General features: G+C 51.2%; 4 protein-coding genes across 4 annotated transcripts; 2 read left to right on the forward strand and 2 right to left on the reverse strand.

Annotated features, from left to right (window-relative positions):
* Positions 1-3,659: 3,659 nt before the first annotated feature.
* IUM83_15635 (serine protease trypsin-like protein) lies at positions 3,660-7,124 on the forward strand (the record flags this gene model as incomplete). The annotated part of the gene is made up of 2 exons (XM_067940468.1): positions 3,660-4,366; positions 6,731-7,124. The coding sequence occupies 2 exons, from the start codon at positions 3,660-3,662 to the stop codon at positions 7,122-7,124; spliced, it is 1,101 nt and encodes a 366-aa protein (XP_067790655.1).
* Positions 7,125-7,505: 381 nt separating this feature from the next.
* On the reverse strand, positions 7,506-7,820 carry IUM83_15636 (uncharacterized protein; the record flags this gene model as incomplete). The annotated part of the gene is made up of 1 exon (XM_067940469.1): positions 7,506-7,820. The coding sequence occupies one exon, from the start codon at positions 7,818-7,820 to the stop codon at positions 7,506-7,508; it is 315 nt and encodes a 104-aa protein (XP_067790654.1).
* A 53-nt stretch (positions 7,821-7,873) lies between these two features.
* Positions 7,874-8,158, reverse strand: IUM83_15637 (Eukaryotic peptide chain release factor GTP-binding subunit; the record flags this gene model as incomplete). Its single annotated transcript, XM_067940470.1, has 1 exon — positions 7,874-8,158. The coding sequence occupies one exon, from the start codon at positions 8,156-8,158 to the stop codon at positions 7,874-7,876; it is 285 nt and encodes a 94-aa protein (XP_067790653.1).
* Positions 8,159-16,534: 8,376 nt separating this feature from the next.
* IUM83_15638 (Integrase catalytic core protein) lies at positions 16,535-17,173 on the forward strand (the record flags this gene model as incomplete). The annotated part of the gene is made up of 1 exon (XM_067940471.1): positions 16,535-17,173. One exon carries the CDS (start codon positions 16,535-16,537, stop codon positions 17,171-17,173), a length of 639 nt encoding a protein of 212 aa, XP_067790648.1.
* Positions 17,174-17,613: the final 440 nt, after the last annotated feature.

Below are 17,613 nucleotides of genomic sequence, written 5' to 3' on the forward strand. Positions count from 1 at the left end.
ACGTGGGCCCCCAAGTTGTCGAGTGCGTTGGAAACGTGGAATCAACTCGATGGGAGATCGAGTAGCAGCTGTGGTCAAGTCAAGAAAGAGTGCAAGATGGACCGCCGCCCCGCTGCCCCTGCCAACTGCCCGGACGACTCTCGTCCCCCACCTCGCCGACGCCACGAGCTGACCCTGCTGCGCCGAGGCCTGGAACGCCGGATTCGACGGATTCGACGGAGACGATGCCTGAGGCTGCCACTGGAGTTTTCCTGGGTGGACGAGGAGCGCCCGCCTTTCGTGCCCGGACCGATCCCCCCGTGTCTCGCATGTACATGCGCTACGTGCCCCACGCTCGACTTGGCGCGCGTCGTGTGCTGGAAGCGATGTGGGATCCGACGACGATGGAGGGCTCGGTTGCTGACGATGAGCGTGAGGCGAAGGCTGAGAGCGACGCTTGGACGGAGGGCTCGCGCTTCCCGCTGCCAGCGCCCATGGAGCATATCATGAAGTCTAATGGTGGAAATGATTACCGGCTCGAACATTTGCGAAGTACAAACTGATGCGAACGGACAGTCTTCCAACGTCATTGCCATGCGATGCAACATCTCTCAGCAAGTGGGATCCTCGTAGCACCCGAAGCCAAATCAAGTGCCCCTCAAGTATGAAGTGAGATCTTAGATCCATTTTTGTGTATGTACTGCGGCGGAACAAAACCCCCTGCGCCTCTGGACTGTGCCTCGCTTGGTGTCAACTCTAGATCTCCAGCCCTCCCACAATTTTATAATCAGGAAAATGAACGAGGCGGAGCGCTGCGCAAAAAAAAAAAAAGTGGTTATCTATTTCCGAACGGAGGTAGTAATCAATTTCGATTCTTTTGGTCATCGGGACGTTTTTTTATTTGGGATTTTCAGTGGAAGCACACACCCCTGACAACAGACTCGATCCATGCACGAGCACTTGACACACGTGAGTACACGCTGGGGTACCCTGGTTGACCACAGTTGTTGCCCCAGCTTACGATGCCCACCACAACATCGCCACTGCGGTGCTCGACAATAACAGGACCTCCATAGTCGCCCGTGCAGGAAGTCGTATTGGTAGCTCCTCGTGAGCACAGCATGGTGTTGTCGATACTTGTCTGCTTGGCGCAGTTTGCATTGTCCATCAGTTGAACGTTTGCGCGTGTCAGCTCGTACGCCATTGTGCCGCTTCCTGCAGTGTCGTCCCATCCCATCTTCGCAGCCCACTCGCCGTCCTTAACATCAGAACTACCAGCCGACGCAAGCGCCACGGGCTTGAACTTACTCGGTCTCTCCAGCGTGAGAATGGCAACATCGTTTGAGAAGTTCGCGCTCGAGCTCTTCGGGTGGCTCTGGATTGCCACAATTTTTATCTGCTCACCATCTTGGGTTCCGTTGACGTAGTGAGAGCCGATCGAAGCCCACCGGATATTGCCCGAGTAGCAATATGTGCCGACAAGTAAGTGCGTCGGAGTGATGAGGGTAGCGCTGCAGAAGTTGTTCCCGGCTGCACTGGATCGCAACCCAGCGACATAGGTCTTCGATCCGCTTGGCACAACACTGGTGGTGCTGAAAGAACTCGCTGGCCCGGTGTGGTGACTTGAATCGCCTTGAGCAGTAGAAACGAAAGCGAGAGCTAGTAACAATGTGAAGTTCAGCTTCATCTTGTACCAGTGTTCAGCAGCTGAAGCAAACGAAAGTGAACGGTCTTCCGCGCAAACGCAGGATTCAGCTGTTCTTGTGAAGGACATGGCCAGTGATCATGGTCATTGGCCACGGTGCAAAGGCTAGCAGCACCATCGGGAAGATTAACTCTTTGAGCTCTGCTACGGATACCGCCAATGACCGTATGTTTCAACAGCATCCAGTTTGTGCACAGGCTGAAAGATTGTGATTTTAAAAATGGAGGAAAGCTGGTGAATGTTCGACCCCAAATTCTGCCCCCCCCCCCCCCCCATTAGAGCAATTACAAATTGGTAGGGTACTGTCAGTAACTTGATCAACTGATGTGTGATCCACCTTTTCTGTTGTCTAGATTTTATACGGAGTTGCTAGGGCGATACTACTGTTGTGTAGGTGCAAATCACTACTAGGAGTATATAAACACATCACTTATAAGGTGACAAAGGAATGATGTATCGGTACGAACCTGTTACGTTTTGTACCGCTGTGGATAGTATATTATCCAGTTGCGTGTTGATCAAGTCTTTTTACGAGCGACATTTGCGTGTCTGCGAGCTATGTACGGGACTACTCTCAATCGAATGACTCAACTTCAACCAGTAAGAGACCAATGCCAACGGCTCATGGTTGATCGAGTGATTACATGTGTCGGTCCTTTGCGCCATCCAACGCGTCCTAACCCACAAAAGACGTCATTTTTTGTCGCGGTGCCTCGAGTTAAGACGATGAAGGCACTCTATTTATTGGAACGACTCACGCTGGGGTTCCTACAATACTTCACGCCAACACAAGAGGCACTGGCAGAAACAGAACCACAGAGCTTAGAATCAGAACTTACTTCATGATAAAATCCAGAGCTTCTTCGTGCTTTAGCACGGCTTAATAGTACTGAATTGAAATTGCGCCGCCTGGACCACGCCAACTATGCGAACACCAGCTGGGATCTACTTTGTGATGGACCTCCCTGCTCTCGTGATGGACACTAGAACACTTTCCATGTTCGGAATTTTCTGGTCAAAGACTGGCTATTTTACTGGGACCGGTACAGTACCGTATGAACCCACTGGGATACCAGGTAGATGGTGAAATACCCCTAACTGCGCGAAGTGGTGGTTCTTTGAAGAGACACATCTTTCTCAAGACAGCAAGGATATCGTGATTGAATTGATCTCCAAGCAAATCACGGATTTTTCAGCGTGTAGCTGTGTATTATGACGATTTACGTAGACTTTTCAACGCCCACATACAAAACAAAGTCAAAATACAAGTGTAAGTTTGTCCAGGGCTGTCTGCAGACTGACGAACCGAAGTTAATGATCTCGATCGGTACGCTGGTGACTGGGCAGTTGCCGAGACGTGTCCTCGCATGCTACCGGGTTCATATTCGCATGCTTCGAACCATTCCAATACCATGCATGTGCATTACCACACCGAGCCTAGCAGTAGCCCCCTCATACTTCGCTCAGAACCCGCGCCTCTACGTGTTGATCTCACTCCCGATCGAACCAGTGCCTGCTCGAGTCGATGCACTTGGAAATGATCGAAGGGTAGCGAGCGTAAGCGCGTTACAGTTGGCATGGGAGTGCTCAAGTGCAGGAGTTCGTGAAAAGCGTGATATTCAAATAGTTGAATTGCCTCGCTTGAGCGATCGATTTACACACGAAAAACTATAGGTTATCCCGAATTGCCTAGTCTTTTGCAGATTAATAAGTCCCTCATGCGATTTGGCATGGTCTCGGGAGGATCTATACTTTATCACACCTAGATGACCTACTGTCAATTTGACAGGTTCTGCGAGTACATATGTAAACTCACTCAACTATTCTATGTACACGGAGCGTAATCTTGCGTAATCACTCTACTCTGTGCTCAAGGAGTTAGACTCCAACTCGATTACGCAAGATTACGCGTGTGTGCTCCTGCTGCTGTCGCAGGAAGCCAAGTTTGTTCATACTAGAATTTGCACATACCGCAATGAAGACGTTCAAGGCCTGGTCAGTTCTTGCCGCCGCGCTAGCCTGCTTCACGCACGCAACGAATGGCTATGAGGAGCACACCGTCGAGCGACAGCTTATCCTGGGAGGGAGTGTGGTCCCTAGTGGCACCAAAACGTATATGACAAGCCTTCGATCCACCCCCTCGGGCGACAACATCTGTGGTGGCTCCCTGATATCGCCGACACATATCCTCAGTGCATCGTACTGCTCACGCTACGACATTCGTTGGGCTTCCATCGGCTCGCACTACCTAAATGGAACTCAGGACGGCGAGCAGATCCGAGTGGTGTCGCTCATGAATCACCCAAATTACAATGAGAAGGTGAAGAATTCGCTCGACTTCATGGTGCTCGAGCTCGAGAAACCCAGCAAATTCGCACCTGTGAAATTGGCAGCGGCTGATGACTCCGACTTCAAGGCCGGCACGTGGGCTACCACGATGGGTTGGGGTACGGATGCAGAGGTCAACGGTACCAGCCCCTACGAGCTACAAGGGGTTGATGTCCAGCTTGTGAGCGACACAGCATGTGCCGCATATGCCACCGTTGATTCGAGTATGGTCTGTGCCGGAGGCGTTCTGAACCACGACTCGTGTTTTGGCGACTCAGGAGGCCCGCTCGTCGTGCCAGGGTCCGGTGGAGAAGACGTGGTGATCGGCGTGGTGAGTTGGAGCAAGGATGACACGTGCGGAAGGGAAGGTTATCCCGGCATTTACTCTCGTGTGTCAAGCGTTCGAGCTTGGATCGATTCTATTACGGGTGGTAATGGTACTTGCCTTGGTTAGAGGCGACCACTAACTGCTGCAGATGTATGTAGTTCCGGTCTTCTTTGTAAATGACTGGCGATACTATACAGCTATTACAGTAGTAGAAGATAAGCAAAGAGAAATTGTGAAAGCACTGCATGCTTTGGGAAATAAAGGAGAAAAGAGCTAAAATATTGCCGCCGTGGTCTTCTTCTTTGTGCCACATAGCCAGTGCTTCCACTGAAAATCCCAAATAAAAAACGTCCCGATGACCAAAAGAATCGAAATTGATTACTACCTCCGTTCGGAAATAGATAACCACTTGTTTTTTTTTTTGCGCAGCGCTCCGCCTCGTTCATTTTCCTGATTATAAAATTGTGGGAGGGCTGGAGATCTAGAGTTGACACCAAGCGAGGCACAGTCCAAATGCGCAGGGGTTTTGTTCCGCCGCAGTACATACACAAAAATGGATCTAAGATCTCACTACATACTTGAGGAGCACTTGATTTGGCTTCGGGTGCTACGAGAATCCCACTTGCTACGATGGGTAGCAGGGAGGCGCTCGCATTGGCGAGAGAAGTTGCATCGCATGGCAATGACGTTGGAAGACTGTCCATTCGCACCAGTTTGTCCTTGTGCAAATGTCCGAGCCGGTAATCATTTCCACCATTAGACTTCATGATATGCTCCATGGGCGCTGGCAGCGGGAAGCGCGAGTCCTCCGTCCAAGCGTCGCTCTCAGCCTTCGCCTCACGCTCATCGTCAGCAACCGAGCCCTCCATCGTCGTCGGATCCCGGTGCGTTTAGTGCTAGTTTTCGTCCGCTTGGACTGAAGCGACTTCGCCATGACGGCTCCATGTGCGAAGTCTTCTGCGTCTCTCTTCTTGCCGTGCGCCGTTTTCGTTCTGAAGCATGGTCAGCCAAAAAGGCGCTCTTCATATCACCTTTTAGCATCATTACTTTTCGATTGGGATAGCGCTGGCGAAGAATTTCAATTTGCCGTGCAATTACACGAACATGTCAATAGAGAATTACCGGGACTTGAGAGCGATCTGATGCTGCGTTCGTCGAGCTCCCTTTTGGATAAGACAAATCGTGAATGAGCCGTGCTTCCAGAAGCGGATGTAGACCAACTTTAGGCACACATCCAAACGGGCTAAACTTGACGCGTGACCATCGGTTCGATACGTCTAGGTGAACAGCTAGATAGATGCCGGTATCTTGACCATCACGAATGCTGTACCTAAGTGCGGTTACAGTTTCTCGAGCAGATTTGTATTTTCCGGTACTTCCGAAAAGAAGTTGGCTAAAATTGTGACGTACGCCATGTTGGGCAGACACGACGAGTACGTCGTGATGTCGATAACCCCTCGACAGTATGTCAGACCAGTCCACATTAAGTGCCTTGTTCGGCCTGCCGTCTTCCGGGGTCTTGTTACGCCAGATCCGTACTAATTGAACGAAAGAAAAAAATTCTCGATGTATTAGCTCAGATAGTGAGTGTTGCATTTCGCTGTCAATCTGGACTGGGGGCGTGATACATCGTGGGGTTTTTGGTGTGACGCCACTAGGAATACGTCCTCCAGCTTTTATAAAGAGAGAAAATAGTCGGGTTTGGTGCTTCTGTTCCTCGCTTTGCAGTGACGCTTCTAGTTTGTTCTTCAGCAGGAGTACAATCGTACTTTTGATCGCAAATTCGTTATGAGGAACAGTGCCCACTGGGAGCCACTGCTCGGGAGGTATGTCACACCGAAGGCCACCAATGTGATCATTAATGTACTGACGGACAACGGAGTCAAGACGCTATGGAACAAAATGTGCGCGGCCAAAACTACAATGTCCCGTAGATCGAGAAGAGCAACCAGTTTGAGTAAGGAACTTCAGGCACACCGATTTACCATTTTGCGACGTCAACGCCGAGAATACTTCCTGAGGAACACGACTTCTGTCGTGTTACGTTGCAAGCTGTGCTCCACGTTGATTGCTCGCCCGTGCGGCATCTGTGTAGCCAGACCTCCCCTCACCCAATGCTGCGAGGACCAGATAGGATTCGAGATCAAAGCACACAATCAAATTTACCGGCTTTTCATCACCAGCCCTCGCTCTCCCAAGTCCAACGCTACAGGTTAACAGCCGCAGTCTCTGCAAGCTATTACGCCACGCCGTTCCCCAAGAATACGCAACATATCCCAGTCAAACGACCAGGACAACGCGACTCAAGGAGAAACACAAACTGTAACCCCGGCCCCAGCTAATGGAACGCAAGCATTCTTCGCTGATGGCGCGGACGGGACTCGCGTAAGCGCAACAGCGCGCGAGGTGGGAAGGTTGGGCCCCAGCGGGAAGCCCAGCCGCAAGAATATTACGCTGGAAGAGTTCAGCGGTCTCGTCAGGCCTGGAGCGTTCGACGCTGGCGTGCGACGCTGGTGGAGAAAGTTCCAAGATCAATTGGCGGACGCCCAGATGCTGGGTGGCCACCGCTGGAACGACCTCCAATGTCACAGCATTTTTGCGGCTTCGCTATCCGGAGGTGCGGCGGACTGGTACTCGGAAGTCCGTGTCTTCGTGCCCAACCTGACGCTCGAGACGGCCGCCAGAATGCTGGTGGACAGGTTCAAGTCGAAGCTGTCCGAACAAGAGCTTCTCCGCCGCATCATGGATGAGCACAAAATTCGCCAGGAAACATACCAGCAATAATCGCAGCGTCTGCTTAACATGGCGGATTCGCTTCCCGGAGGTGTCGCAGTAGAATCAAATGGTCGCTGTGCGATGCATACGTTTATCCGGCTGGCGTACTACAAGTACATAGATGAGCTCAAGTCGTTCTTCGGTCGGCTGTCCCCCCGAAACTCCTGTGGCTATTGAGTCGCAGCGCCTGGTAGACCATCTTGCATGGCGGAGAATGACGGCCAATTACCCGGCAAAATAGATTCCCAAGCTGCAGGACATCGTGGGTTAGATGCCAAACGTCGCAAATGGGCAGGCGGTTACAGACACCGCGCCCACTTCCGACACATGGGTACACGGATAATCTTCCAGAGCGAAATGAAATGTTGCAGGTAATTTGATTTAAGGAATCTATACCTGCAAGGTTGAGAGTCGAAGAATTACATCGCCTACCTCTACGTCGTCTTCGTAGCTGCACCCATCAGTGTCAACTGGGGTGTCCTTGGGGCCCAAGTAGCAAATGCCAGTGTGGCGGAAGCAGTTCTTGATCGTCTTCTTCCCCGTTATTTCACGCCAGACCTCTTCGCTCCACCGCATAGCTTGGAGCTGATCGATTGCGTACGGATCGTGCTTGATGGCGTCGGGGTCGCGGAGCTTGTTGTAGACCCAGTGGAGTTGCTTTTTCTTGTACGCAGCCTTGAACGACGCTATTATACACGCGTCCATGGGCTGGAGAAAGGCAGTTGTGTTGGGCGGGGGATGCTTCAGGGTCACAATAGTCAGGGCGAGGTCGCCCGCATCATGGGAGGAGGCGTTGCAAGCTGCTTTTCGAGTTGGGGAGAGGAGACTTGCGTAGGTTTGCGCTGGGCGTCGTCACCGTACGTAGCGCTCATGATCGACTCCGCGTTCTTCATGATGTCGCTGATCGTGTTCCGAGCAGGCTTGGCGCGCAGCTTGAACTTCTTCCTCACCCAGGCTGCCAGCTCGGACTGCGTCATGGCCGGGCATGCCTCAGCCATCCGTATAATGGCTCTCTTGTGGCCAATTTTGAGCCACCGGCCCATTGCTGCTTCGCTTGCGAGGCTTGTTCCAAAGTGATTGCCAGCAGCAGCAAGCACTGGGTGAAGAGGCCCTCGGGGCCTATCATTTTCCTGCGCAAAATGGTCTCTATAATTTAATTTTTGTTTCTGTATAAATATAGCACGTGTTATTGCCGTACCCCCGTGTCGGAAGCGACCGCGCAGACTGTACAAGCCTCAGAAGACGGACAAGGCGATGGCAGTAATCGTAGGTCACAAGCGCAAGCCACCGTATCTGTTGAGCCTGGGGCTCGACGGCCTGGCGCCGGTGCTGTGCCAGCCCCGCGGAATGCTAGGTGCGGTTCGGAAACCGATTGGACTTCCCGGGATGGGTACGCAAGCACCGGGCCAGACATAATAAGATTAGGTATATTAGTTTAAGTATACGAAGGCAAGTGTCGATGTAGTCTACGGTACTACGCTAATGGTTGGTATGGAGGCATTAGGGTTAGGGAGACTGCCTCCCCTCTTTTGATACAGATGCAGGGGTTGTGCGATGAGGAACGGAAGCAGCGGATCGGAAGTGAGGACACCGTCCTCACTTCCGCTTTTGCTTCGGACTGAGCACGTCTGTTAGATAGCATTAGGATAGCGGCAAAGTGGCTAATAAAGACAATTGGCAAACAAAACAAAAGTGTTCTTTCACTTTAACATTTCAAGTTAAGAGTACAAGTGGTGATGAGCAACAACGCGAGCAACCCGTTCGACCGTCTCGGCTTTCCGAGCGACACCAAACAGTTCGGGGTGTGGAAGGACCTGATCGTTGGTCACCTTCGCCAGAAGAGTGCGGCTATGTGACGTGAAGCGCTAGTAAAGGGCCTGGTAGAGCCAGCGTTCGCCTACGAGGATTTGCTGCGGACAAGCTCCGAGATTCCCCGTCCGATGGACATGGACGATGCGGAAGCGCAGAGGATATACAAGTGGCAGCTGGCAAATCTCAGCGAGCAAGACACCTACATTAGGTCGCTGCTCAACCAGACGCTGCCCAGGTCGTACATGGAGTCGCTGCGCGTATCGTTCAATGACGAAAGTCTGTCTGTTGCATGGAAGCGACTCGAGACTGTGTTCGGTCAGTCGAATGCGCAAGGGATGGCCGCAATGATTGCGAGGTTTGACGAGGCTCTGGCAATGGATTTTGCGTCAGTGGGCGAGCTAATCGGATCAATCGTCAATCGCGCGAGGCACTGGACGGCGTGACGATGATTCCGAACCAGTACGCGGCGATGAAGGTTCTGGCTTTGTTCCTACGACAGTACTGGGGAAACCAGGTGGATTACACCAACGGCGGGTTCCATCTGGACAAGGTTGACGCATTGCTGCGCAAAGTCTTCATGAACAAGAGCCGCCGCGAAATTGAGGCTATGCAAGCGGTGGTTGTGCCCGCAAATCATGTAAGGGCGTCGCAACATCTGGGCAAGCGCAAGGTGCGTGTTGTTGAGCGGAAACGCGAAGATGAGTGCTTCTATTGTGAAGGGCGCTACAATCGGGACGGTCTCGCGCACATGAAACGTGACTGCCCCGCGATGAAAAAGGACAGAAGCTTGGGCGTGTATCGCACCAACATCTTCAAGAGCCCCACGCTGCAGAAGCCGGTGCCGGTCGCTCACGTGAAAGGGTTAAAAGCGGCCGCCAAGAAAAAGGCCTAGGCGGCGCGCGTCGAAATTCCGGTCGATGCTGTGATGATTCGGCAAATCAAGAGGGCCAAGAAGGTTGCGGTCGCTCAAATGACAAGCGATGTGCAAGAGCCACGACACAGCGATACGCTGACGCCGAAGCAACCCAAGGCGGATGTTGATGCGCTGATGGCTTCGCCACCGCTGACACCTGGGTCACCGGTCGTTTCGGATACGCCGATGAGTGACGACGACGACGTGGCGGACTTTGAGCCTACGATCGTTCCGGCACTTGCTGGAAAGGTCTCGGAGGCTTCCGGCAACATCGAAGTGGCGGCGAAAGCCATTGAAGAGGCGGTGAGAGATTTGTACCCTGACTTGTTAGAACGAAATGTAATTAACATCACCGGTTATGATTGGGTGTTAGATTCAGGCTGCGGTTATGGACTAACCGCCGATGCAACGCTGTTTTTGAGCAAACGGCCGAGCCAAGAGTTTAGGTTTACATTTGGAGAAGGGACTAAACGTAGCAATACACATGTTGGCTCCATACAGCTCTATTTGAGTAGTCCGGACGGAATTCGTCCTTTTAAGTTCAATAATATGGCTTTTGTGCCTAAAGCAAAGGCAAATATACTTAGTGAATATTGGCTAAAACACAGGCTACCAAATAGTGGAAAGTATTGACGGGAAGTACAAGTTTGTACTTTGGAACCATAAGTTGGCATTTGTAGCCATTGCAGTAAACGGGGCCTACTATGTGAAGGCGCGCACGCTGAGAGACAGGCAATTAAACCGCTCTGCAGCAAAGGCAAAACCGATTGCATCATTAAATGAACCAGGGTACAGACAAATAAAGGCTGCTTTTAGAGAGCGGCATGTAAAATTGGGACACCTCAATAGATACAAACTAATAGAGGTAATGGGTGGAAACCTGATACCAGGACTACCGAGCATAAGTAAAGCAGCACTGACGAAAGTGCCGTTCTTCTGTCATACATGCACCGATATGAAAATGCGCAGAATGAGTTACAGAAATATGGTGGGATCTAGGGACGATAAACTATCAGCACCATACACATGGATACAAATGGTCCCATGAGGACGTTAGGAGTATACGGAGTCCTAGGATCGATCAGATATTTTCTCAGTATCATTGACGACCAGACGTTGTGGCGATGGACGTTTGTCCTCAGCAAGAAAACAGAGGTTCAGATAAAGGTCAAAGAGCTGCTACTGCAGTTGGAAAGAGAGGGAAAATTCACGATTCGTCGTATAAGATCCGACGGAGGGAAGGAGTTCGTGAACGCAGCTCTGAAAACATTCTGCACTGATAAAGGAATAACGTTTCAGACCTCGAATGTGTACAGCCCAGAGGAAAATGGAGCGGCTGAGCGAGACCATCAGACTAAGATGAGTAAAGTAAGGTGTGCGCTACGTGACGCAGAAATGCCGGCTAAATGGTGGCCGGAAGCACTGAAATACATGACGTATGTGCAGAACTGCACGCCAATGAGCCGTCTAAAGAACAAAAGTCCCTATGAATTGGTTAAAGGAGTGGGTCCAGACCCAAAGACACTCCAGGTATGGGGATGCGTGTGTTTCGCATATGTACCAGAGGTTGTACGAAAGGATAAAAAGCTATCCGCACGGGCAATCAAGTGCAGATTCCTAGGAATATCTGAGGATACTAAAGGATACCGACTGTTTGATGTTTACAACAGCAAGTTCCTAGTGTCCAGGTCGGTAACATTCGATACAGAGAACTGCTTGAGCATAATTACTCGGTCATCTGGGATAAAACCGGATCAGCTAAGCAAGGAGGAGCTAAAGGAGATCGATGTACTAGATACATTATCCAACGATGTGACCAATGTGGAAGTTCCTGTGATTGAACAATCGAGGGGGTCATCAGGAGCAGTGGGAGCCAAACGAAAGAAGAGACAATCGTCAGTACCAGTGGGAGCTAAGCGCAGATCCAGCCGGATCAAAGCCATAAACGCGCAACGCCCAACCCAACAGGACGGCCCACGGATCATTCCTGTGTTGTACTCGGACTACAAGTGCTTCCAAATCCACATCGATAAGGCAATTGCAGTAGATACAATTGCGAATAGGATCTCAGTTCCCAAAAGTCTCTGGGAGGCACTAACCGGAGAACACAGAACACAATGGAGAAAGGCACTGGATTTGGAGTATCAGTCACTACTCGATAATGGAACATGGAAGTTAACTCGGCTGCCTCCTGGCAAGAAGCCGCTACCATGTCATTGGGTATTAACAGTTAAGTATAATGATGACGGCACCATTGAGCGGTTTAAGGCTAGATTAGTGGCCCAAGGAAACCATCAGGAGTATGGTGTCAACTGTGACGATGTCTATGCGCCAGTGGCACGATTCGAATCGCTTCGTCTTGTACTGGCAATTGGAACAATCCTGGATTGCCATATTCACCAGATGGATGTGAGTACAGCCTTTCTCAAGGGGTCAATGGAGGGTGAACAGCAGGTGTATATGCACCAACCACCGAGGTATATGTTAGCAGGACATGCGGATTTTGTCTGTGAGCTCAAGAAAAGCATATATGGGTTGAAGCAAGCACCTAAGATTTGGTACAAGGTACTCCACAAGTCCTTCACCAACCTTGGTTTTGTCCGATGCAATAAAAAATACTGCATCTATGTCCAATAAGTGGGAGAGAGTTGGATCGTTGTAGTGGTATATGTGGACGATGTTACGATCATGTCGAAGGATATGGAACTGATCAACAAACTCAAACAGGATCTTTCGGGGAGATTTAAGATGAAAGACCTAGGAGACATCCACTATATATTGAAGATGGAGGTTAGAAGGAACAGAAAGAACAGAACCATGACAATCTCACAGCACAAGTACATTGATGAAATATTGAAAAAGTTCAATATGGGGCATTGTACAGCAGTGACTACACCGCAGCTCAGAGGAGTAGAGCTCGTTGCTGAAAGATGTCAGCTCAGGAAATAGCGGCCCAAAAGTTTGATTTTAGAGGGATAGTCGGATCACTGCAATATCTGGCAAGAGGAACAAGACCAGACATTGCAAATGCAGTGAGAGAATTGAGTAAATTCCTTTCGTGTTACAATAAGACCCACTGGGAGGCAGCGAGGAGATTGTTCAAATACTTGAAAGGGACGTCGACGTACGGTCTCCTTCTTGATGGAATTTCGAGTATGGTGACGTATGAAGTGTACACAGACGCAAGCTTCGCGTGTCAACCCAAAGAACGTATGTCCGTAACTCGGTATGTGATCACTATGGCTGGAACCAGTATCTCATGGTGTAGCAGCAAACAGGCATCAGTTTCTCTCTCAACTGCAGAGGCAGAACTCATTGCACTAAGCGAAGGAGCAAAAGAAAGCGAATGGCTATGGTAACTACTGAGGAAAATGGGATTTCCGCAAGAGCAACCAGTACAGGTGTGGTGTGATAGTAATCTGCTATTAGCACGGTCAAAAACGCAGGAAACCATAAGGTGACAAAGCATGTTCAAATTCGCTATTTGTTCACTAGAGAACTAGTAGAAGAGGGAAGGTTGAATATCCATGATGACATGGCAGCAGATATTCTGACAAAGGCACTACCGGCAACACAGTTTGCTAAGCTCAGGGAGCTGATAGGGGTTACAAATCTTAAGATTACTCACGACACTTAGTGTGAGTGTTGACCCTGGGGCTCGACGGCCTGGCGCCGGTGCTGTGCCAGCCCCGCGGAATGCTAGGTGCGGTTCGGAAACCGATTGGACTTCCCGGGATGGGTACGCAAGCACCGGGCCAGACATAATAAGATTAGGTATATTAGTTTAAGTATACGAAGGCAAGTGTCGATGTAGTCTACGGTACTACGCTAATGGTTGGTATGGAGGCATTAGGGTTAGGGAGACTGCCTCCCCTCTTTTGATACAGATGCAGGAGTTGTGCGATGAGGAACGGAAGCAGCGGATCGGAAGTGAGGACACCGTCCTCACTTCCGCTTTTGCTTCGGACTGAGCACGTCTGTTAGATAGCATTAGGATAGCGGTAAAGTGGCTAATAAAGACAATTGGCAAACAAAACAAAAGCGTTCTTTCACTTTAACAATATCGTCCCCAAGTTGTTGGGAAACAAGTTCAACGAGGTGAACCGATCGGCAGCTCGTCAGTCGCGGCGGGGACCTCTACCCAGTGCTATAACTGCCACGAGCCCGGCCACTTTGCAGCAAACTGTCCCCAGCGGTAAGGGCGAAACGCGACGGAGGCAAGGTTGAGGGGGAGCGCGGCAACGGCCCTGGAAGGCGCCAGCGCTTGAACCCACTGCGTCAAGCGAAATCGAGTCATATTGGACTCTAGCGCGTCGTTTCACTTGACGAGCCAAGCGCTGAACATGATGAACCTCCAAAGCCTCCCCCCCCCCCCCGCGTCCTCGTCACAGTCGCCGATGGCAGGGCGATATCCATATCCCAGGAAGGGACCCTGACGATTTCAGTAATTGTCGGCAAAGGAAAGGATGCACACGTCGATCAAGTCCGTCTTCCCAATTTCTACGTTGTACCAACACTACCCATAACACTTGTATCCGTGTTGCAATTATTTAGGGCAGGCGACATCGTGCGCTTCGAGAACAATAACTGGTCGGTAATGCGCGGGCGGAGACGTAAAGAGCTGCTCCACGCAAGAGAAGTCGATGGAGTATACGAAGTGGACACTCCGGACCTGCTCAAGGATGTTACACCGGCCCCGCAAGCGTTCATGTCCGTACGACCGCGAGCTTCTTTCTCCGAATGGCACCGAAGGATTGGATACTAACATTACAATGACTGCAGAAGACTGGGCAGTGGTGGTGCTGTGGGTGGAGTAAGTATTACGGAGGAACAAGACGTGCCAGTTTGCCAGTCCTGTGCCCTTGCAAAAGTAACTCGGGCCTCCGCTCCGCAGTCAAGAACTAGCAGTGACAAAATCGCGGGTCGTGTATGTCAGATGGACTTGAGCGGCCCTGTTGCCCGCTCTTATCAAGGAAACGAGTATTTCATGGTCGTAGCGTGGCGAGACTATATTACCGTGTATGGTAAGAAGCACAAGAATGAAGCAAGTCTGTATGCGAAGCAGTTCCTTCGGTTCACCCATCGACAAGCCGGCGTTCCCGAGACAGACATTCGGGTGGTTCGCACGGATGGTGGCACGGAGTTTCTCGGCTCCGACTTTCGGAAGTTCGCTACTGCCGAAGGCCTTCGACACCAACACGCTACACGTTACCGTAGCAGTCGAAACGGCGTCGCAGAACGGGCCATCCGCACCTTGACGGAGATGGCGGCAGCCATGCTTATTGACAGCAAATTGCCCCATTACCTGTGGGAATTTGCATTAACGCACGCTGCGTACATCAGGAATCGAGTACCCAAGCGTGTGGCCGTTGTAACACCGCATGAGAGACTCTTTGGAACAAAGCCTATGCTGAACCGCCTACCAATCTTCGGCCAGACAATGGTGATCAGGACCCCCGATCCACTGCGCCGCAAGAATGTGCGCTTCGATGGGCGGGGAAATCTCGGAGCCTTCATAGGCTTCAGTGAAGAAATTCGCGGTTTTCGAGTCTACGTTCCCGGGCACGGTCGTCCCCGTCAAAGAAACCACGGATGTAGTCATTCTGGACACCATGTTAGCGGACGAAGTGGTGCTGGACGACGACCAGCCCCCACCCGACAACGGTGATGGAACTGCAGTAGACGAAGGCGCCGAATTTCCTGAAAGAGGGCGCGCGGAAGCGGCCCGACAAATTTTGCGAGACACAAGTCTGTCCAGACAACAAGTTGAGGAAGTCAATGGTACTTCAGAGCTGACTCGTGCCCGCCTCTCAGAACGCCTCTCTGCGAGGCAGATTAACAGTGCTTCATCCTGCTCACTGAAATCATCCGCGAACCCTTGAATATAGTAGAAGCTCGTCGATCACCGCAGTGGAATTTTTGGGGGAAGGCAATCGTCGCAGAAATTTGGGCTCTTTCGGAAAACAACACTTTCGTACTCATAGATCCTCCACCCGGCGCTCACATCCTCGAGAACACGGTTCAATTCCGTATCAAAACAAGGCCAGACGGCGAAATCAAGCTTTGTAGAAGGCTCGAGTGTGTGCGAGGGGCGACAAGCAAGTATTCCTGCTGGACTACGTTGAAACTAGAGCGCCAGTTGCAGACATTATTTGTGTGCGCGTATTCTTCGTGCTGGCCACGAGACGGAAGATGCACGTCCGGCAGGGTGATGTGCCTGCAGCTTATCTGAAAGCGGGACCTCAAAGAAACCGTGTATGTGCGTCAAGTTAAAGGCTTCGAGGAAAAAGGAGAAGAAGAGAAGGTGTGGTTACTCAGCAAAGCACTCTATGGACTCAAGCAAGCTGGTCGAGAATAGCATCACGAGATAAATTCATTTCTACGAGGCTACGGGCTGAAAGCAGCATCAGGTGACGAGTGTCTCTATTACATGAATGTGGCTAACGATCTGTAACTCGGTTGCTTGTACGTGGATGACATCCTGATAGGGCACCCGGACGAGAGCCAAGTCATCCGTCTGATGACAGCCCCCAGTGTCAAATACCAAGTGAAGAACCTGGGAGCACCCTCGCAGTTCCTCGGAATGCAAATTGAAAGGCCCAGTGAACAATAGTTCCTGATCTCACAGTCGGCCTACATCCAAGAAGCTCTCAACCGGTTCGCAATGCTGCCAGTGCGACCAACACTAACGCCCATGGTGCCGCATACCAGGCTGGACACGCTAACAAGTGCACCGAACAACGACGAAGTTGCGGAGATGCGTAACGTGTCGTACAGGCAAGTTGTCGGGAGCCTGCTCTATCTTGCCCGCGTGCCTCGGCCGGACATTGGCTTTACACTCAATCAACTCGCGTGTCACTGTTCAACGCCACTCAAACAAGCATGGGATGCAGCAGTCTTGCTTCGGTACCTCAGTGGTACACAGGAACTGAGGTTGAAAATTAGGCCCAACGAGGAAGGACTCTCGTTGGCGACCGATGCTGACTTCACGAACGACTTGGAAGACAGAAAATTGGTTTCCGGACACGTGATCAAGTTATTTGGAACTCCGATAGCATGGGGTTCTGCAAAACAATCCGTCGTCGCCCAGTCCAGCACGGCTGCCGAATTTATTGCTGCGGACGACGGTCTTCAACAGGCAGACTGGATCAAGCTCACCGTCGACGAGATCCTTCAGGACATTGAAAAACCAGTCAAAGTCACCCTGTTCATTGACAACCTGTCCACGATTCACCGGATCAAGAAAGAGGGTTCCGGCAATGCTCAAAAGGCCGTCGACATAAGGTTCCACGCACTCAAGGACGCGTGGCGGCACGGCCAAATGGCGATCTAGTACATCTCAACGAAGGAAAACCCAGCGGACCTCATGACGAAGGCGTTGGCACGCACTGAACCCTGGTACAAGCGCGACCTGTGCGGTCAAATTAGCAAAATTGCGTCCGAGTGACGGCCCGAATCGCAGTGCTTGTGGGGGAAGTGTCGTACTACGTTGCAAGCTGTGCTCCTCGTTGATTGCTCGCCCGTGCGGCATCTGTGTAGCCAGACCTCCCCTCACCCAATGCTGCGAGGACCAGATAGGATTCGAGATCAAAGCAAACAATCAAATTTACCGGCTTTTCATCACCAGCCCTCTCTCTCCCAAGTCCAACGTTGCAACTTCGTTTGGACTCATTGGTTGAACGCTTGATAGTGGGTCGATCCAGACGCACTTGATCTCCGGTTAACCTGGCAGACGCTTCGGTGTGAATGAGGTGAATCGTTTTGATAAAATCT

This window comes from Phytophthora cinnamomi (genome assembly GCF_018691715.1).
Source record: "Phytophthora cinnamomi strain GKB4 chromosome Unknown Contig45, whole genome shotgun sequence".
Classification (NCBI taxonomy): Eukaryota; Oomycota; class Peronosporomycetes; order Peronosporales; family Peronosporaceae; genus Phytophthora; species Phytophthora cinnamomi.